The 22,016-nt window shown below is 40.2% G+C and overlaps 1 protein-coding gene across 1 annotated transcript in view; it reads right to left on the reverse strand.

Moving 5' to 3' along the window:
- The window catches only part of LOC139696844 (sodium-coupled monocarboxylate transporter 1-like), a 30,896-nt gene extending 9,373 nt beyond the window's left edge, over positions 1-21,523 (reverse strand). The window contains exons 1-8 of the mRNA XM_071595725.1: positions 21,255-21,523; positions 10,307-10,466; positions 9,766-9,831; positions 9,277-9,328; positions 7,509-7,576; positions 4,226-4,380; positions 3,444-3,584; positions 923-1,031 (exon numbers count right to left, since the gene is read on the reverse strand). Of these exons, the coding sequence (XP_071451826.1) occupies positions 923-1,031; positions 3,444-3,584; positions 4,226-4,380; positions 7,509-7,576; positions 9,277-9,328; positions 9,766-9,831; positions 10,307-10,466; positions 21,255-21,523 (1,020 nt within the window). The remainder of the gene's footprint in view (positions 1-922; positions 1,032-3,443; positions 3,585-4,225; positions 4,381-7,508; positions 7,577-9,276; positions 9,329-9,765; positions 9,832-10,306; positions 10,467-21,254) is intronic.
- Between the last annotated feature and the right edge of the window lie 493 nt (positions 21,524-22,016).

A 22,016-nucleotide genomic window follows, 5' to 3' on the forward strand; every position in this document is an offset into this window, starting at 1 on the left:
GAGTAGTTATAGGTTTACTTCCAATGGTCTGGTCTCTATGCAGTGCATAGAATTTCCTGGTGCATAGATTTGAGTCTTTGGAGTGAGTAATTATTGGATGGATTTGGCAAATTTAATTGTTCAGTTGTTAAATGTCTTAGAATTCAGCAGTTATTATTTGGAGTGGACTTAATTGAGTAAAATTCCTCTAATTCCTTTTATATATCCATAATTTCATTTGATTGTTTTCTGAAATATTTAGGTTGCAATTTTGTGTTCTAGATGCTTTCACAGCAAATAAGTCTTCCCCTAGTGTGAAAAAGTTTCCTCCATGCTCTTATTAGCGGTATTTGAACACATCAGGCTAAATGAAATTCACATTAAGATGTTTTTTTTATAGTTCGATCAACGCTTTGATAATTTTGAAATGATGGTATAAGTGGGTATGTGTAGTATTATCTTTGGCGATTAGAATTAATTAAAATACTTTTTCATAAACAAATTTTAAAATAATGAGGTAATTAAATTTATACAAGATTCTTCCTGTGCACCTCTTTCTCCTTGAGGAAATCTCATAAACTGCCATTCTCCCACCACCAAAGTCTTACATAAAGAAAGGACAGCCTCATCCATAGCAGTGGGCAACAGGGATGGGACAGGTAGAATACACTAAAATGAAGTGATTGTAAAATATTTTGATTATTATGTTACTGAAATGAGAATATAGGTGATTCTTTTGCTTAGGATGCTCAATTTGCAAAAAAAGTGGAATTAGTCTCCTTCAGATGGAAAAAAAGGCAGCATTTTAAAGAGCATGCTATTCACTCCAAGTTATTACATTTATGATAAATTGCTATACAATACGAAGCCTATCAGTATTAATCTTATGTCAATGCTTGACATATTTATTGTTAACTAATATAGAGGCAGTTGAAATATGTACCTTGGCAGACATCTGATCACAGTCATAATGGGCAGCAAATATTTGCAGTCCAATGTATACGCAGATAGTATTTAGGATGATTATTCCTCCAAGGGAAATTGCAATCAGGCTGAGAAAATAATATTTTGTCATTAGTAAACAACACTAGTAGGAACTATAAATATTATTATATTTAAGAAATCCTCAAAGTCTGTAAAATATTAATTTTCCCTGAGGCACTTTCTGCATCCAATCATAGATAAGTCGATGAAACATTGATGAGTTTTCTTGCTTTCTTCCCTAGATGCTAGCGAAATATTAATTTGAATTGTAGAATTAATGTACATGAAGCATAGTGACTGGATTGATCATTGTCATTTAACACACATTGATGCAAAAAGTTTCTTAATGATATTCAGCCTGGTAATCAATCTTTTGAATGCTGATAGATGCTTTCAAGAGGAAGAAACTAGGGTTTATGTTTCAACAATTAATTATGAAAACTCTGGTTGTGTTCTCCGTTGAGATTGAAAAAATATTTTGCTGTTCTCTGAGAGATATTTTGTATCATAGACTTTATGATGATTTGAAGACCGCATTTTCCCTAGTAACCATGTTTGCTTGGGATATCGTGGTACTACATCATTGAATGTCTTTTTTAACTGTGACTACTACATCAAGTGAAGAGTGTATTTTATAAATTTATATTTTATCGAGTCCAATGATGAGGTATTTGCTATGTACAAATATTTTTTATTAAATGTGTGATTTAGGGCCAATTTGCAGTGGAATTGCATCTAGATGGATCCTGATGGTAATGAAAATTTAGCACCTTTCATGTGAGGCATACAATATGAAAGTCTTGCTTGACACACAATTTTTGTCATAACAAGTAAATAGTAATAATTATTATATCCATTTATGATGGAGTACCATAGAGATTGTCGGCAAATTATCTTAAATGTACACAAGTGCATATGGAGGAGAGTTTGTGGTGTTCAAGCATAAATATTAACATGGTATATTATACTGATCTCGAATTTTCACATAGGCAGTAGTAATGATTATTATATGGAAATTCACCAAATTTATGATATGCTTTCCTTAGAAGGAAGGCTTATATTGAAAATTTGAAGTGATTCTTTAGATTTTATGTCAAAAGGCATTTTAATGAATTTTACTGAGGCTATAAGAGGAGCAACTTTATGAACCAAGGAAAGGATATTTCAGATTATTAATGGGTACTCTTTGGTGCGCATGGTAGGAATGCATTTGGCGGTTTGAGAAAAAAATTAAGGCATTCCTAATTTAATTTTACACAGTTAAAAACATAGAGAGAGTGAGGAGTATGGCATGCTTTTGGAATAGCCTTGCATATAAAATTATAGGATTGGTATAACATTTCCTTGAGGTCCTTTTCTTGTTGTGAAAACACCTTGAGAGTAAATCTGCCACATGAATGGTGACATTGAGTTTTTAAATGACAAAGGATTTTCAGGATGATGAAGTTTTCTGGGGTCTTCCACGGGGTCAGGGGTTCCATATTGGCCAATGTTTCAATGCTCGACTAGTGTATCGTCCTCAGGGTAGATCAGTGCCATTCTGCATTTGGCCATTTTATATACACGACCCCATGGGTCAGGGGACTCATGATTGGTCCATGGTGAAGGAGCCTCCCGGTTGGTCGCCATGGCATTGTGTTGTGCTCCTTCCTTTTCTAACTTCATCAGCACTGGTTTCCACGTGTTGCCAAGGTAATAGCTGGAATCCCTGTTGAAACTATGTCTCACCATTCTTATTTCAAGGGCTTCTTTAATTATTCGGTCCCAGTAACCACCGGGGTGGGCAAGTAACTTCATTCCATTTAAGTTAATGGAATTATTCATCCCATTGAGTTGAGTTAAGGATAATTTACTTGTGGGGCAGGTACTGGATATTATATTTGTACTGTATCCCTGACTAACCCTGCAGGAGAGCTATTTTTACTGAGTCTTATAGTGGTTCATCTCCATAAATGTAGCAATGTTAAGTCTGAATGACATCGTCATGTTTCCTTTCCCCAATCCTATTCATGGCCAAAATTATCCATACTATGTTATAAAAACTTACCATAGCTAACCATACCATACTTATCATAGTAAGCCATACCCTGTTTGCTCGCCCCAAAAATTACTTATGTAATTACTAATCATTAGAAAACACAAAATGATTGTTCATTAAAAGGTATTGTACAGAATAATTAGAATGATGTTTAACTAAATAAGAATTATGAGCATTTTACCCTGACACCCTTGATAGTATAATTCCATGCAGGAGAAAAAGGCATGGGAGGGTGAAAACCTACAGAGATAAACTGGGCATTTTATGCCTGAATAAGGTTATAAATTATAGTGTTATATTTGTAGCACAATGTTTATAGGAGTACTATTATGGTTTATGAAGAGTGTGGTTGACCACCTTAGTGTAAGAATAAAGAGTGATAGGGCTTGGTCCTCCCTTGTTAGCTCTATCTTCTCCTTGATTCCTTCCTATACATACTTACCTCCGTGATTTTTTTAGGTTTGGCATGATGAGGCACCGCTGAATCAGCATTTGGTTCACTGAGAAATCAATAGTGAAGTTGACGCTCAGTCCGAACGCTGTGCCCCAGAAAGTGTGCCGTGTTGTTGGGTCCAAGTCGAGGCTAAAAGAAGCAATCACTCATTAGATTAGATATCTACAGTAAACAGCCCTAAGGTTAATAAAAGATGGCTGGAATAAAGTTTGGTTTCAGCCAGCCCAACGATATGTGTGATAAAGAATTTACGAATTGGAAGTAGGGGAGGAAATGTATACTGAGAATATGGATGACTAAGAGATACTGTAAAGCTCACAGAATTTTGCTACACTGGAAATTTAAGGGGAGGCCATTACAATAATTCTGCATACTGATATAAGTTTTAATGTACTCAAATTGGATTTTCCTTCGGACACTGCTTGAAAATTATACATTCTGGTCATACATGGAACAAGAGATCAATAAATGCATATTATATTAATGAAATGGTGCATATCTTAACAGTGCCATACTTTTAATTAATATTTGCTCCAGGGTAATGTGTACTTTTGCACATTAGAATACTTTTACTCTAGTGCCAGAGATTACATTTGTAGAATCATGTGCATTTTTATAAAAAAATTGGTCTCTTTCAAGTTTTTGCTTTTCTTACTTGGTGATATCTTATATGATGAAATACAAGGAATGTTGAAGATTTGCAATCTTCCAGTCTGAAACTGAAGCATTATTGATGAAAAGTGGACCATTTCACCTAATATAAAACTCACTTGAAGAACTCTGTCCTCTTGGTTTCTGCATTCCTCTGCCAAACTGTTTCAAAGCCTCCAAAAGTGATAGTACCTAGCACAACAACCGCAAACAATGATCCAAGCATCAGGACAATTTGCAGAGCATCTGTCCAAACAACAGCTTTCACCCCACCCTAAAACAGATCAGTGAATTCCCATGAAAAGCCAAATGTCCTATGAAAAAGATAGAAACGTTCCCATAAAAACTAAAGGAATTATCACTTTATTAAGCGAACAGTAGCTACGGCCATATGAATATTATGGGAATAGTCAACCCCAGCTGTATCTTACAAATGGGCTAAGGATGGGTGAGGGAAATTAGAGAAGATATATGCAGTAAATCAATAAAAAAATGTGACTGAAATTAAAAATAAAATAAATATAATAAAAATACTAAACATAAATAAATATATAACACCAACGGTTAGAATCAAAATATGTCTGGCTAAGGTTTACTAGATAGCATTGACCCTCGCCCTTGTCAAACACTCAGCAGTCAGGGGCTAACAAGAGAAAAAAAAATTTAAACTCATTGGCACAGTACCGAACCACTTATTAGACTATTAAGAAAGCATCCACATCCACTGCTCCAAAAATAAAGTCTTCTTTATAAATTTATTTTATTTTTAATTTAAGTTGTATTTTTTTATTGATTTACTGCAAATAGCTTCTCTAATTTCCCTCACCCAACCTTTGCCCATTTATAAGAGTACGGCTGGGGTTGACTCTTCCCATAATAGAATTATCATTTCCCAAGAGGTTGACCAAGTAGTCATACTATTAGGTAGACATGTTGTCAATGGGAAATGACTGTTAAGTGGGGAGAGATGAAAGAAAGGTAGAGATTAAAAGGGGAATTGGTAACTTATGAAGCTCAACTTTTTCCCTGGAGAAGAAATCGGCACATGGATTCTCTAGTGCATGTAGGGCTAACTAGATGTACAGGGTACGGTAGTTAAATCCGGACAAAGGAAACTTTTGTTTGAAAGCAAATTTATCTAAAAAAAATACAAAAGAAAATCCTATTACATACAAGTAGTGGTTTCTCTCAAGAGTAGCATTACTCAATGTAACCCCCTTCAGCTGCAATGACCACCTCCAATCTTGTCCTGAATCAACAGCGTGCTCTCTTTAAAACAGCACTGTCCATATTCACGAATGGTGCTACGACAGCGGTGCATAGAGATGCAACATTGGAGTGCCTCATCTCATTGGTAACTCTTTAGACTACACTGCATGCATAATAGTCAAAGGGGTTCATGTCTGGGCTATTCTGGGGCCAGAACTCCTTTGACCAGAACAGGTCAATGTTATCTGAGAGCCAGTTTTGGACTAAATGACTCAAATGAGCTGGTGCATGTCCTTTTGAAAGACATATTGTCTCCCCAAGGCCACAATTACCATCCAAGGTTTCACGACATTGTTCAAAATTTGCAAATTTGCAAAAATTTGCAAAATTCCTCTGCAATCAGTGCCTGAGCGTTTCCTTCAATGAGGTTTCCTCGACAGGTTAGCGAAACCTGCCCCAGACTTCTCCGAAGTTTTATACTTAACCACAATATCGTAAACAGTTGATCAGGGGTACCCGAAGAATCGAACTATTTCTCTGGGTGAATGCCCAGTGTGAACATTTTTGATAATAGCGGCTCTTCGATTGTACTCCGCACTTGTACGTTAAATCTTGGCCATTTTGAGGTTATGACTGTTTACTAGATGCCTATAGATTTCAAGAACTCCAATCAGGACCTCCAGTGGAACTACTATATGGCGGGAAATTGAAATTGAAATTTGTCCGGAGATAAGCGGCACACCCTGCAGACTTTCCCTAATATATGAGTCGCGTAAGATCACTTGTGATGATCAGTGTACCAGTGTAATGGAAGGTAAAGATAGGGAGAGAGTGGCAAAAGTTATTTCAGTAAGAAGAGAAGGAAATGGGAAAGGAGTGAGGAAAAAAGGAAGTTGCAATGGTATTGCCATCTTCATCAGGTAAAATGTGATTATGGATTGACTGTGCAACAGATCATGGGGAAGTAAGGTTGAAGGGGGAAAAATGGTGGTCATTTTATTTTATATTATTTATCGACTTAATTGGGCGAGGTTGAGACTAATAGTCCCTTCTTCCACCTAACCCTACATTACAGACAATATATTGAAGACAATCACATACAACCAAGCCCTAGATAGAGGGAAATCCACCTAGGCAGGAATCAAACCCGCGACCTTTGGGTTGGTAGGCGAGGACGTTACCCCGCCGCCACCGAGACCGGTCATGAGAGAGGACAGAAGGAGGAAGGGGATAGTCTGGAGATGGGATTTTTAGGATCATTGCCAAAAAGGTAGAATAAATAACTAATCCAAAATCTATCATGATAAAACGTTTAATAAAATGGGATAGCTACTTAGGAAAATCAGGAAATTGGGTAAAAAAGAATCAGGAATTACTCTCGACTTCTCAAAAAAATGCAAGTAGGAAAGAAAAGGGAAAATGGCACGTTTTTATTTGTAAACATCAGGGATCAATGTGCAGTCAGGGATATGATATGAAAATTAGGAATTCCTAGGAAATGTCCAAAATAATATTTTCATGGTTTGATGAATTTACTTATTCCTTATTTTTTTCAACTTTGATGAGGCCAAATACAGTTATTATGAATTTATAGCATAAAAGGTTTGTATAAAAAGTATTGGCCACTATGTTTTCCTGAAGTGTGCATTAAGTGCCGAAATCAGACTGTCGGTTAAGTTTTCACATGATTGTAGATAATATTGGTATTGATAAGATGCCAGTGCTCACCATTATCACTGAAAATTTGTTGATGAGAAAGATCTGTACCAACCTCGTCCCGAAATTCTTGACTGATGACCAAGATCAGAGTCTTTTGGCAAAGATTTTTTCTGCATTGGCATCGCAATGATTCCCCATCTCCCTTATAGTCCTGACTTGCCACCAACAGACTATTTCCTATTCCCAAAAGTGAAATCCTTCCTCAAAGGACACCACCATACAATAGCAACCTAAGTGCCATCAAAGAAACTTGCATGCACACCCTAAAGGACCTTCTCCAATACGCCTACCAAGGAACATTCAAGTCAGGGAAAAGCCACTGGCCAAATTGCATTGACCCTCAAGGGATGTACTTTTAAGAATTTATATGTATTGTAGCAATATCTGAAATAAATCTATTTTTTCTGAGCTTTTTCCAATACTTTTTATACAAACCACATGCATCAACTATAGCTGGAGTTCCTTGTTACTTACCAAGGTAGTGTAGAATATACAGACAAGACTGACAATGGGGGTGACCCAATGGATGTTGACTCCAGAAACTGTGGGAAAATGGTAGAAACTCAATTGAAATAGATAGAAGATGAATAAGATAATTGCAGTTAAAATTGAACGAATAACGATTAAAAAATAACAATTAGCTATGTAAATTCAATAATTCCCTTAGAAGTTAAAGACTTATATTCATTTCCCTTAATATGTTCCAAAAATTTTAAAATACTTAATGAGAATTCTAAAAGCGAATGATTTATCATATGGTGTCATGTTTGTCTGCTGCTTCCACTACTATGTGAGGGAAAAGTCAAAGGTTGATACTTTTTCAACCGGCCTCTTATTATTGATGTGAAATGAATGCAATATTTTGGGGGAAGAGGAAAATTTATATTAATCCTTTATTAAATTACTCAAGTTCCAGGAAACCCCATCCTAGTAATTGTTTTCACAACAACCTTTTGCTCGAACAATCATTTTGAACCTGTATCAGACTTGTAAGTTTGGGCACTATTGAGTTTAAGATGTGATTGGTAATGATATTAAAGTAGAAATTATAGCTAAATTTTTCAAAAATCTTCACTTTACGCATTACTCCCAATTGCCTTTATTGTTTGCTCTACCAATGACTCTACTATTTACCCCTAGAATGAAGTATGAGTATTTCCGGATTTAGCTTTGTGGATGAAAATCAACAATTTCAAAGAGTAATACTCATTTGCCTTCACTGAGGAGTTGTTTTATTGTAAAGTGTATTCACCGATGACTCAGTTAAAAGTTACCTCGGTGGAATCTGCTGCGGTTTTTCAGAATTTGATATGGATAAAATATAACTGTAATCCCATAATGATACATTTTAGTAGCAATTTTTCCCATAAATATCGTATTTGTATGAATATAAACTAGTGTATTTTGTTGCAATTTGTCCTGAAAAAATAACCCATCAGCGTACATTCAAACCTTAGAAAAAATTCTTTTACTATCATGTCTCTGCATTGCATCATAAAGATTAGAGGTTTGCATTATTTTTTACTTAACAATAATATTCAACCTGAGGGTTGCTTTGATAGCTGAGCTGTCAGTCCAGCACTTTACCCCTGGACAACATGACCCACAAACGCTCTACACAATGCATGAAATTCACACCTCAGGGTAGGGGGCCAGTTCCTCTCTCTGAGCCACATAGGGTTTTCTGGGTAAATTTTGTATCCAAAAAATTACGCAGCTTGTGTAGAGCTGAGGTTATCTATTGGCATCCTTAGTAAACAAACCTGGACTCTTGAGTCAGTAACCCAGCATTTTACTCTTTGGATTACCATATCCTTCTGTGTGCACATCTAAGCACACAGCTTAGCAAAAGGTGAGAATGCCCAGAAGCATCAGTGGGAATCAAGCCTAAGCCCCCATTCTTTAGCCCAACACTAAACCCACTGGACTTCCACATCCCTCTTTTTTACTTTTAATGTACATGGCCAAATATAATTGCTTTGCAAAACTATTAGAAGTAGGGATGTTGTTAGGGATTAGGAGGATCTAAAGAAATCATTGGAGAGAAATGTGTTTGTATAACTCATGTTTCTTGATAAGGTCTTTTTTTTTGAATGTAATATCATCCATATCCACATAATGTGTGAATGGTATTGATGAACATATCTATACTGAGCCAAGTATCCATTAAGATAACCTAATAATTCAGCTTTCTAATTTTAAGCATTTCCTATAGTTAATACTATTAAATACATTCATTTACCTTGATTAAATGCTAATGCAGGAATGTATATTACAATTGGAATGTACAGTACCTGTAAATAAGAATTGACATTAATTTATGCCCCATCCATGGTTTTTCATAATATATTTAACTTCAATAGGTGTGCCTTTTCATTTTAAGTCCATAATATAACCTTCATAATTAATTTTGAGTGATATAACTCAAAGCTTTAGTCTTGAAAATATTTAATATGTTTTTATTATGATATTATTTGCAAAATTTTTTTCTTGACAGTTCCAGATATTCATAATGAAAGGTGCATGGGGAATTTTGCTGAGAATTTTCAGATACTCATGTATTCTGAGCATTATATTTGGTATGTAAAATTCTTTTTGCTTCTACAAATTTATTTGGTTTTAAATGAGAGTGCACATTAATTATCTTTTTTACTTGAGAGAATATTATCATTACAGTCTTAATGGACCCATAGAAAAATTTTCCCTTCAGTTGATAATATGGCTTACTTACATATGTCAGGATGAACAAAAATGACCCAAGGACTTGCACCTTTTTATCAAAGCGAATACCCAGGTACTGGAAACAAAACAAGAAAAATTCTTTTAAAAAAATCACTAAAGTATTTCCATGTTTAGGGCATTATAGTTTTTTCTGTGCTCATGATTTTTCTTTGATATTAGTCTTGGATGAAGATCTCTCCTACAGTAGGTAATAATGTTCCATTCAGCCACTTTGTCCCCTGGACTGATTTCATATCATTGGGGATATGTTGAGCAATTTTTTGAATTTTCATCCATGAGGTTTATCAAAAAAATGCTGAGAGTATCAAACACACTTATATCAAACCCTGTAAGCCTTTATTCAGCCATGGTTGTTAATAATGTGGGTCTGAGGGATTGAGAATCAGAACCCAGGCATTTCATGACATAGTTGTGGGAAATTGTTATTTTTTATGCCGTGCTCATAAAGTACGGTAGATTATGGCAGAATTGTCAGCATAAATAATTCATCCTTTCCTTTGCATTTTGTTTCCCCTTCGAGTGGGTCTCACCTTAAAAGACGTGTTCAGCTGAAGTTCATAAAACACTGGGATGAAAAATAGCCCGGAGAACAGGCCTGCAATGACTAACCCCAAGCATGAGGTGTAGTACTGGGTGCCATGGACATATATCTCCCCTGGAACACCCAGTAATGCAATTCCTGAAATATAACTGCAAATAGATGTTATTTGTAGAATGTTAAAGCGATCCCTTCCTTAGCTAGAACAGGTCCTGTGTACCATCATTTATACACTAATTTTTAACACCCTTCATTAACCTTACCGATTTTGTCACATTAAAAACACTGTTAAATAAGGTAAAGGGAGACAACATCGATATTTTTCCCATTCAGTGAACATGTATGGAAATAAATGGATTATGAATCCATTCCAAGTCTGAGAGTCAACTTCCATGGTCGTTGTCACATAAAATCTTTGCAAAATTGAGCTGACAGCAGTGAAAAAGAATAAAATGAAGCTCAAAGTATATATGTATCAACTTTGAAACTAATCCTGTAAAGCTATTATCCTTTGTCTCTCTTGGAATATAACAGTTGTATTTTATTTGCACTGAACCCTTGTCAGTCATATGCTGTTTTGAAAAAAATGTATGTTTTTTAATTTTCCTCATCAGTTAGTCTAATTGCTCCCTTCTTTGGGAATAAATACCCCACTTAGTCCCTCAGGAGATAAATAATGAGTAAGTATTTTTTATTGCTATAGCTATTTTGAGCAAAATTAGCCTTTCTTTGAGGGTGTAATCTTGTACTCTTGGGAGTGCTGTGTGACAAGTGTTCAATGTGTTTGGTATTACCTCTAGACAAGCATTCCCCATTCACTTTTTGTCTGACAAATCCATTCCATCGATCCCATGAATAATTGTTGCTTACTTAAATCCTAATTAGCAGTATGATCTACCTCATTAAGTCCTGATTGAAAATTATGCCAAATGGGTATAATTGCTTCAGAGAACCAGAAGACCAAACTGGAATAAGCACATCTGTCCATATGGACAGAGTTTTGCCTCTAGCATTCCCATATGTTACTGAATCTCAAAAAAACATTAAAAGCTTATTTTCCCTTAGTAATAGCTAAAAGGATCATGAATTTGCTAACATTATACACTGAACTTGTATGTGGCCTCACAGACATAACCAAAGACATATCAGGGTGAATAAATCTTCTCATCTCCTGGACTCATCATTATCTTTTCTTTTGTTCTGTGATTACCAAAAACTTATAATTTTAAAATGAACTTATATAAATGCAGTACCTCTCCCCGTCAAAATCTCAAATATATATACTACCTTGATCAAAAATTTCCCGGAATTTATTCAGAAAATTAAAAATACAAGTTTATTCATCTAAATCTATATTGTCCCCTTCAAAGTAATCCCCATCGACTGCAACACACTTATGCCAGCGCTTGATCCAATCCTCGAAACATTTTTTATATTCGGTTTTCGGTATGTCCATCAGTGCTTCCTGCGATTTTTCCATTACTTCCTCTCGGCTGCTAAAACGCGTTCCCCGTAATGGTTTTTTAACTCGATTGAACAGAAAGAAGTCACAGGGAGCCAAATCAGGTGAATTCGGTGGCTGTTGGATGGTATTTGTTGCATTTTTCGTCAAAAAATTACGAATAATGATAGCACTGTGCGACGGTGCGTTATCATGGTGCAAAATCCACGAGTTTTCTGCCCACATTTCTGGTCTCTTTCGGCGAATTGCTTCACGCAAACGTCTCATAACGCCCAAATAATACTCTTTGTTTACTGTCTGGCCTTCTGGCAAAAATTCATGATGCACTACACCGTTGTAATCCATGAAAACCGTCAGCATTGCCTTCTTTTTTGACTGAAAACGACGTGGTTTTTTTGGTCTCGGCTCATTTGGTGAACGCCATTCACTTGCCTGATATCTGGATTGCGTGTCGTACTCATAAACCCACGTCTCGTCTCCAGTAATGATCCTTTTGATGAATGTGGGATCGGATTCAGCCTCGCAAATCATGTCTTTTGCGACGTCAACACGGTCTCTTTTTTGCATGAAATTGAGGTCTTTTGGCATGCTACACGACGGAAACCCAAATCATTAACCACAATGTCTTGGGCGGATCCATAGGCAATGTTCAAGTCCTCCGCTATTTCTCTGATGGTTAATTTGCGGTTATTGACCAACATTTCTTTTACTTTATCAATTTTTTCACCGACTTTCGATGTCGATGGTCTGCCACTGCGTTCATCATCTTCGATTGACTCACGACCACTTCTGAACCGCTCGTGCCACTGGTAAACGACCGTTTTTTTTAGAGAATCGTTGCCGAAACACTTTTCCAACATTTCCAACGTCCGTCCGTCTTCTTTTTTTGCCAAAACGTTCCCTCTTGACGCTTGGCTTGCAGCTGCCCGATGATTTAATCATTCAGCTGCTGTGTTTGCGGCTTCTTAGCCCGTCGATGAAGGAAGGTCCAATCAACTCCTTTTCCTTTTCAGTGGTGGTTGGTCGTCGTCCCGTCCCGTTGCTGCTCTTGGGCGTTTGTGCCTTTCCCAGGAGACAGGTTTTAAGCCGCCGATCGACCGCAAGTGCTCTTCTTTTTTGCCTTCAAGCTCCTCGTAAAAGGCCGTCGCGCGAGTCTTGATGACATCTCCAATGGGCGCAGTTTCAGTTAAGGCGTGGAGAATTTCTGCGGCATAGTTCCAGCCAAGCCCAAGTACACTGTTGAGTGCCCCTCTTTCCGTTACCTCCAAGTGGTGGAAGGCCGTCTGAGTCATTCTGCCACTCCATGCCGGTGAAGCGTACATCAAGATTGGGCGAATTGCCGCCACGTACAGATACGTCTTTGTCTTGATAGAGAGGGACGGTGAACGCAGCAGCGGCGAGAGTTGTAGTCGTCTTCCTCTTGCCTTCCTGGTGGCAGCGAGGGCGTGACTTTTGAATGTCAGTCTTTTATCCAGTATCACGCCTAGATAGGTCACCTCTTCCTTCCATGGCGCCTCCTCGGTGCCCACGAGGATTTCTCCTGGTTCTCGCAGTCCTCCAGGTGAAAAAAGAATCGTCTGTGTCTTTGCGCTGTTGACGCTGATTCGCCACAGGGCGTACCACTCCAGCAGTTTGTCTACTGCTCGCTGTAGGTATGTTGCCGCCATGTGTGCTCTCCGCGAAGTGGTCACTATTGCTGCGTCATCCGCATACAGGGCAACCATGGTATGTCGTCCAAGGTCTACCGGGAGGTCCGCCGTATATAGATTAAAAAGTATCGGTCCGAGCACCGATCCTTGCGGCACGCCTGCGTGGACCTGTTTCGGCTGTGACAGCGCGCGTCCCCAGGCGACACGGAAAGTCCTTCCTGTCAGGTATGATGTTAGCAAGCGGCGCTGCCAATTTGGAAACCGCTGTATTGCAAGTTTTCGCCTGAGACCAGCGTGCCATACCCGGTCGAAGGCTTTCCTGATGTCAAAGAACGCCGCCGTTGAGCAGCATCGCCGATTGAATCCGGCCGTCACCTGTTCCACGAGACGGACGAGCTGGTGTGTGGTGGAGTGTTCCTCTCGAAAACCGTACTGTGATGCCGGCAAGATTGAGTAGGCCGCGATGTGCTTCAGGAGATGTGGCAGCAGTACCCTCTCAAGCAGCTTTCCCAGGGTCGCTAGCAGGGCGATCGGGCGGTAGTTCTCTACGTTCCTAGCGGACTTCGGCGGCTTCGGCAATAGGATGACTTTTGCCGATTTCCAGATGGCCGGAAAATGTCCCATGGAGAAGCAGGCCGTAAAGAGCGTAATCAGGTGAGTTGCGAGCGAGACAGGCATCTGTCGAAGGGCCTCGTTCGGGATGTTGTCCTCTCCTGGTGCTTTCTTGCAGCGTAGTCGTCCAAGGGCTGCTCTCAGGTCGTTTTCGGTAACCTTCGTTACCGTCATGGTGCCCTCCTCCGTTGTTTCATCCTCTTCAGGAAAGTCGCTAGGATCATCCGGTACCAGTGGATCCGGAGTCGACGTGAAAGTGGCCTCCAGCGTAGTTGCTGCAAATTCAGCCTTTTCGTCTTCCGTGATAAGAGGGCCACCAGGTGAGTCGATCGGTGGGTCGATCCGAATGCTGTGGCGAAGAGAAGCTGCCATTCTCCAGATGCTCCCATCTTCGGTTCGGAGGGAAGCAACCTTCCTTTCCCACGTCGTCTGCCTGTGGTCCTGGATGAGCTGCCTCACTTCGGCTCGTTTTCTTCTAAACCGTGCCCCATCCGCGGGACATTTGGTTCTTTGAAATCGTCGTCGAAGCCGATTTCTTTCGCGGATGCGGCGAAGGATGGAATGAGGCAGCGTCAGATGTCCAGAAGGGCGGATCAGTTTTATTGGCACGGTGTTCTGTAATGCTTGGTCCACGCTAGCTGTTATGACAGAAGCATATTCGTCCAGCATAGCTTGTGACGTCAGTGATGGCGGCTGTTCCGGTAAAATGTCGGACAGGATCTGCCTGTACCCTGTCCAGTCTGTTTTGTCCAGGCATCGCACCGGCCGTGGGGGAAGTAACGTTGGGCAGCATCCCAGATAGGCGCAGACTGGGTAGTGGTCGCTGTCCAACGTCGGTGTCGCCACGAGAGAAAGCGAACTCGTGAGCCTACGGTGCAGCGCAATATCTAAGACGTCTTCGCTCCTGCCGTGATGCTGATGCGTTGGCCCATGTGGACCCGCGACGCGTACTCCGTTGTTCTGAGCCCATGTGAGCAGCGCTTCACCCCGAGGGTTCGGTGTAATTGAATGCCATGCAGCATTCTTTGCATTTAGATCCCCGAGAAAAAGCGACGGCCGTGACCCGGAGAAGATGACTTCGAAATCCTGTGTGGCTAGAGGTCGTTTTGGGGGGAGATAGAGTGACCCCACTGTGAGAGAGCCGATCGAAGTATCTACTTCAATGGCTGTCGCCTCTAGATGCAGTCGAGCTGGTAGGTCAATTTTTCTAGCAGCCAGGTCAAGCGAGACGAGGACCGCCGTGCCCCCTCCTCTTGTTTGCCGGTCATCCCGGTAAACTGCATAGCCTGGAACGCCGTATGAAGTTCCAGGACGGAGATGAGTCTCTTGCAGACAGACGATTGAGATTCTTGCCTTCCGTAGAAAGGCAAGCAATTCAGGGGTCTTTCGCTTCAATGCGCCGCCGACATTCCATGTGGCTAGGATGATAGATTTATTTAATTCTCGCCTATGGTCCATTTTGGTTTGGGAAAATAGTGGTAAGGGCGACAGTTAAAGCTTGCAGCTGTTGTTGCAATAGCGCAGCAGAGGACGTCAATGCTTCCAGGATGGAAGAGAGGGATGTAGCCAAAGTTGGAGTCGGCATCTGCGAGTCTGCAGCCCGCCTCTTCTGAAGAAGAGGAATTTTTATTTCTTCTGCTGTCTCCCTGGCGACCGGAGCCGGCGTCGAGAGTGGAGGAAAGTCAAGATGCTTGCACATGGTCAGACGTTGGGTTGCGTTGGTTGGGTCTCCCGGCTTCGACGCGTTGAAGGTACCAAGCGTCTTCTGTTGAGGAGAAGGCAGCTCTGTTTCAGCGGCGGTGTTCTTCGCCCCCTGGGTTGGTGCGCCTTTCCTCCGGAGGCTAGCCATCTTCATCTCCTTCTGTTTGGCGTAGACAGGGCAGGTCCTGAAAAATGCAGGATGGTTTCCTCCGCAGTTACAGCAACAAGTCTTCTTCCTTTCCGTATCCGGACATTGGATGCCTTCATGTGCACCAGCACACTTGTAGCATCGCGGGGCTGCCGTGCAGTTGGAAGATGCGTGTCCGAATCGGGTGCACCGGTAACACATTTGTGGCTCCCTGTGCTGATATTTTGCCACCCTGACACGGGAATTGCCGATGTATCTTATGGCAAGCATTTCTTTTGTTTGCCATTCAGGGTTTTCCTTGACAACGACAAGGAAGAAGGTTCCCTGCCGCACCAGATGCACTCGTTCCACCGGAATCCCCATGGCGTCCATATCTTCTTTCAGTAGCTCAACTGGGTAGGTGCACGGAAGTCCACGAACCGCGTAGAAATTGGCTCGTAGGGATTTCGGGCCCCAGGTCGAGAATTGTGCATTTGACTGCACCAACAGCTGCTTTATGGCCGCATAATCAGCCGCAGTCTTTAGTTGAAGTCTCGTCGAGTCGGTTGTATGGATTGCAGTAAAGGACTTGTCCGTTGCCTTGGATCGGACAAGTTTCAGCAAGGCCGCGTGGTCTACTACATCGTATATGATGAGTGCCGGGGGGCGTGGTTCCTTTTTTCGGCTTGCCGGGGATCCAGATGGTGCAGATGAATTTTCAGCCTCCATCGCCACGGGAGCAGAAGAGTTGTCCGTGTCCGGATCCGTGACGAGCGGTGAGAATTTATTACTCGTACTTACCGGGCGCTTATTAGTTGCTTCTTCAATGGAAAGGAATGGTGCGCTACGCTTCCCGGCTCCTCTGGGATCCTTGACGTGTCGCCAGTCGTCGTTGAATTTCGCGGCAGGGGCAGACGGCCCGTTCTGATGCATGGAAACGTCCATATTTAGAGCGCCGGCAGTATGAACAGGGTTTGAAGAAGTATTTTCCAGCTGCTGGTCGAGAGGAGTCCTTATAGTGTCCGCTGGCAGCGGCACGATGTCCATATTGGGCGCCACTGGCGCCTTGCTTCGCTGTCCCTCGATTATTTAATGATGTCAGCAACCAGGGTTAGAAGTATCCAGTAGAATATTCCAAGGGAGGCGTACGTCGAAATTTCTGTAGGTATATCCAGGTCTGATGGTCTATCCTCCGTCTCCAACGTTCCGAATCCAGGTGATGTCAGGTCACACCAGGTCTCCAACCAGCCCAACGCCAACCTCCAACAGGTCCCCGATCCCAACCTCCAACGTCCGTGCGCCACTAAATCCGTTTTTTACGCAAAATTTAATACAAGTTCGTTGTTGCAAATTTAAATCCATTTCTGCAATTGTAAAAAATCGCCAACACACACAGAGATAGATGTACTCTTGGCTACGTAACTTTTGCAAATGTCAAGTTATGACACTAAGATTTAAAGGGAATATCAACAACAGATGTACCAATTTAACAAAAAAAACAGAACTCAAATCGGAACGATGGGAGCGCCACACGGTGGTTATTCCGGGAACTTTTTGATCAAGGTAGTATACTTAAATTTAAAAGACGCGAGTTTCGATTCAGTTTAAAGAGTTAGTTACAACTAAACCAATGACATTCTTAAGAAAATAATGGAGATTTAATGCTAAAAGGGAGATAAACAGCAGCAAAAGTTCAATGACTTCTGTATTGAACATTTTTGTCGGAATCAAATGACTTTTAAAGTATAATGTAATGATCTTAGAATGACCAACTGTTATTTCTCTAATGTTTTGTTAGCTTACAATTTTATGCGGTGTTATCTTGTAAAGCGATTAAATTTACGTAAAAATCCTAATGAAATGTATTAATTTACAATTTGTATTATTAAATTGGTAATTGTTATGCAATTACGTAGATATTATATCTACGTTGCTTCATTGCCTCAATATTTTATATTTAGGAGATCATAGACGTAGTTATCATGCCAGTTGTTATCCTAGTCACGTTATGAGCTGTGCATGTGGTTTTGACCGTGCGAAATAAATTATAATTTTTTCCGCGGCCGAAATAAATAGTGTTTCTACAGAGGAGCATACAATAAGGTAATGGCTAATAATTGGAGAAATGTTGACTCTATCGAGCCACGGTTCTTCTATGAAAGCATTTATAGCTCGTGAGTCGTTTTAATTTATAACTTTTAATGTAAATATATATGTTGTTTATTAAAGAATATTAGGGTTGTAGCTAATCCTCTGTTGATGAAGTTGTCCGTGAATTACTTAGTTTAAAAAGGATATAGAACTTGAGAGCCTCAGAAATTTTCTGAAATTCCACTAGATATATAAACATGAAACTCCCTCAATGAGAGATTCATAAAACTATTATAAAGCGTCCCTAAAATGTTAAGATTTATTTTCCTTCTTTGCCCACTCTATGACCGTAAAGGAAATATGGAAAATAATGGATCATAAATAATTAAAAATTATTTCGGTGTTTTTAATGGGGAATAGCTAGAAAAATTTTGGGTAGGCTTCAAAGGTTCTCATACTGCTCCCTTCTATGGAGGAAGCAAGGAAAACCTTCAACTTTGAGGTAAGAATCACTTTTTCGCCTGTTTGGTGGCCGTGGTCTCCATAGATTGCTATCTAGCTTGCTGCCGCAGGACTCCCACGCACGAATCCGATTGAGCCCGGACTACGCATTAAAACAAATATTTTGCTGCCAATAAGGATTTCTCCTGAAATTTTTCTGCTGCTGGAATCGTTTGATCTAGATTTAATATTTATAAAATTACTCTCGCTTATGTTTAAATCTTTCAGTGTACGTACGCTCTTCAGACCTGGTAATCTTGCAGAAGATTTTAGTTCAATTTAGAATCATACGACTCATAAAGAAAAAAGGGAAGTTCACTTTGAGGATGGCCCCATTGTGTGTATTTGTTTAAATGCTTAGATACTCGTTGTTGTGAATACTTTATTTCATAGATTAATAATAGAAACTCTCGAGGGCATATGCATCACTAGCCAAAGGTTGGTTTGATAGGTTAGGATATATATCTTCTCGTACTAAGCCCTGCAAGACGTTTGGATTTACAAGCATCAGGGTAGTGACGGGAGCCAAATCGTTTCACTGTGCCGCCTGTGGTTTCCTTGGAAGATCTGGTACCCGGAATATCACACACAACTTATGTGAAGCATAGAGTGCTAAGAGGTGTCACCTGAACGAACTCAGGTCCTCCGGTCAGTAGCCCAGGTCTCTATCCTTTGGACTATCACACTCGGTGATTAAACGAATAGCAAAAATAGATCAGGGCGTTTAATTATCTACGGTGTGATAGGGGAACAACGGAGTGGAGAAATGAAAATAGAAGGAAATGGGGAAGTACGCAAGAACGATGGGAATCAATTGAGTGGGCCGAGTGATTGCTGAAGAAGCCCTTCGAAAATAGAGTAGTAGCCCTAGGGTTACACCTTCGAGAGATGAGGGAAAGTAATTGGTCCTCACTCTGAGACGCGGTAATTTGCTGAAGACCTTGGCGGAAGGAACCGTGGAAAGGAGGAACTAAGGTTTTGAACCAAGGACGAATCACGAGGAAAAAGCTATTGCAGGCATTTATGCAAGTCGGTGTGAAGGGAGGGAAGGGTCACAAGAGTTGCTTGGAGGGCTGCCACAAACAACTGATAAGAATTTCATAATTTTAGTGATGCAAACTGTAAGTACTGTGTATTTTTTCTTTGGCACTGAGAGAGGCGTAACTTTTTTTAAATATGAGGTGTTTTTCAATCGATAACATGTTTTCATGAATTATATCACAAATACTCTTTATGATTACCAAATAAGGGTAATGTATCATGAAGAAGCCTTATTGGAAAAGTCAATTCATTCTGTAGATTTTATATAATTAAATAGAAAATTTTGGGCATGGTGCTTTAAAGTGAAACTAAAAATGGGAGCAGCAAAATGTATTTTCTGAAATTTCAATAAGAAAATTTTGTTAGAAATAATAAACAGATAAAATTAGGAAACAATGGAAATGAGGAAAAGTAAGTTTTAATTCCTTTAATTTTTTATTTAAAATTTGTAAATATTTCTTAAATTTTTTCCAAAACTTTATCCGAAAGCCAAGTTGAATCTCCATTCTATTAGCAAAAATATATCTGAGGAGCAAAGGTTTTACACCATTCTCCAAAGAAGTCCCCTAAAAAACCAGATACAAAGGTCTATTCAATTTTCACTAATGCAATGACCACAATGGAAAGGGTTAAAAAGAGCCTAACATTTATTGCGAAAATGGATGTCTCCCAAATGTCAAGGCACATATAGTATATCTTCCATGCAGCTGCCTTTCTCTTTTTTAGGATAGAACTATTACTAATCTATTGACATCTTTCACAAAAATTCCACTTTCATAAATTCTATGAAATAACTCCCAAAAACCCTGCCTTGCATGTTTGCATAAACTCTCAAGTAGTCCCATGGCCTTCATCGATTTCAATTCCCCTAATGTGTCTTCTATCTTGCCATTAAATACACCTGAACTCTAAGTTATCCCCACCTATGCCACATTGTCAATGTGCATACTTGTTGACCTAATATTGACCTCCCGATGTCGGGCGTGACACACGAATGATAGGGCCGAGTCCAGTAGCTGCCAGGACTAATTTCAAAGATGAATATTACGTATTTGTAACGGAAAAGAAATGGGAAAGAGAGTTTATATCGGAATACTTTAATCTTTCTCCATTTCCACCCTACAACCATTTTGTTCACCATGCGTCACAGTTACGCCACCCTTTGGTTTTAGACAAAAGACTTCCTGAGAATGAATTAAGTAGTTGTAGTATTTAGGGGAGGCGACCGACAGCTGAGGTCATTTGTGCCATAAGGGATGGACAGCAAAGGATGAAGGGTGGAGAGAAACCCGGCGTCGGCATTAGCCTACTCTTTACGAAAGACGCCAAGGGGTCCGCAGTTTAACGTCCCATCCGACGGACGGCGTACTCACTCAAAGTGCCCTCCACAAAGCACCTCAAGTAGGGATCGAGATACCTCTGAAAAATATTCAACACCGCCGGGATTTGAACCCGGGCACTCTGGGTGGGAAGCCAGTACGTTAGCCCCCGCACTATCTCGATCCCCATGAATGAATTAAACTTAGTGTACCGCACAAAAAAGTTTAATTTTCCGAGAAAGGTTTTGAATTGGGCACTGACTTAAATTTGATTTTTTTACACGGGGAAACCTGTGTGGGAAAGTAAACAAAGATTTTCTTGACTCTGCTGAAATATTTAATAAATACAATTATAGGAAATACCCCAAAGAGACCTGGGAAAATATTAAGTTAAGTTACGACTTCCCGTGTCATACCTTTATTATTTCGCTACCCACCTCGCGATAAGGGACATGGCGACCGGGGCGAGGCTAATGTTCCGACTACCCATGAGGTACTCGGAGGACGTATTCGGCTTCTTTTTGGCGAAGAACCCAAAGTAGATGCCGATCACGACGGAGGTCACCAACATGGCCGCGAAGATGCTGTAGTCCAGGGCGGAGAAAGAGTGTTGTCCCAAGTTGGCCGGTCTAGGATCTTCCCCGTTGGATAGCACAGTCTCTTCTCCCCTGTAGCTAATAGACGATCCGACCATCTCCTCCCCCATGGCCTCAGAGTGTTCAACTAAAAGAAAGAACTTGAAAAGTATTGAATCCACAGTAATCAAGTTAATCGTAGACGTATTTAATTTTTGGAATTGAGGTGTGAAAATACATTGAAAATACTTCGTAATATTTCACACCTTTATTTCAATATATCTCTCCCGGTTTCAACTCTTCATCGTCATAGTGAAGACGTGGTGTAATATGTGCAGTAATGGTGAATGTCGCATTTATATATTTTTAGGAAGATGCATGGGATTGGTTAATTAGTTAAGTAAAACTCACACGAGGAAAAAAGGGCGGGGAAGGGATCAATCCCGCAGATAACACCACGGTCAGGTGGAATAAAGGGCAGGAAAATTGGTGGTGGAGGTGACGTTACTAGTAAAGGAAAAAGGTGCGATTAATCATTGGTAGAATCTTATTTAACGATTTCAAACCTCACAATTCATAAAAGGTTAAAATTTCAAAATTTGGGATAACGTCATGCATGGCACC

This window comes from Hetaerina americana, unplaced genomic scaffold (genome assembly GCF_022747635.1).
Source record: "Hetaerina americana unplaced genomic scaffold, ioHetAmer1.1.p SCAF_7, whole genome shotgun sequence".
Taxonomy (NCBI): domain Eukaryota; kingdom Metazoa; phylum Arthropoda; class Insecta; order Odonata; family Calopterygidae; genus Hetaerina; species Hetaerina americana.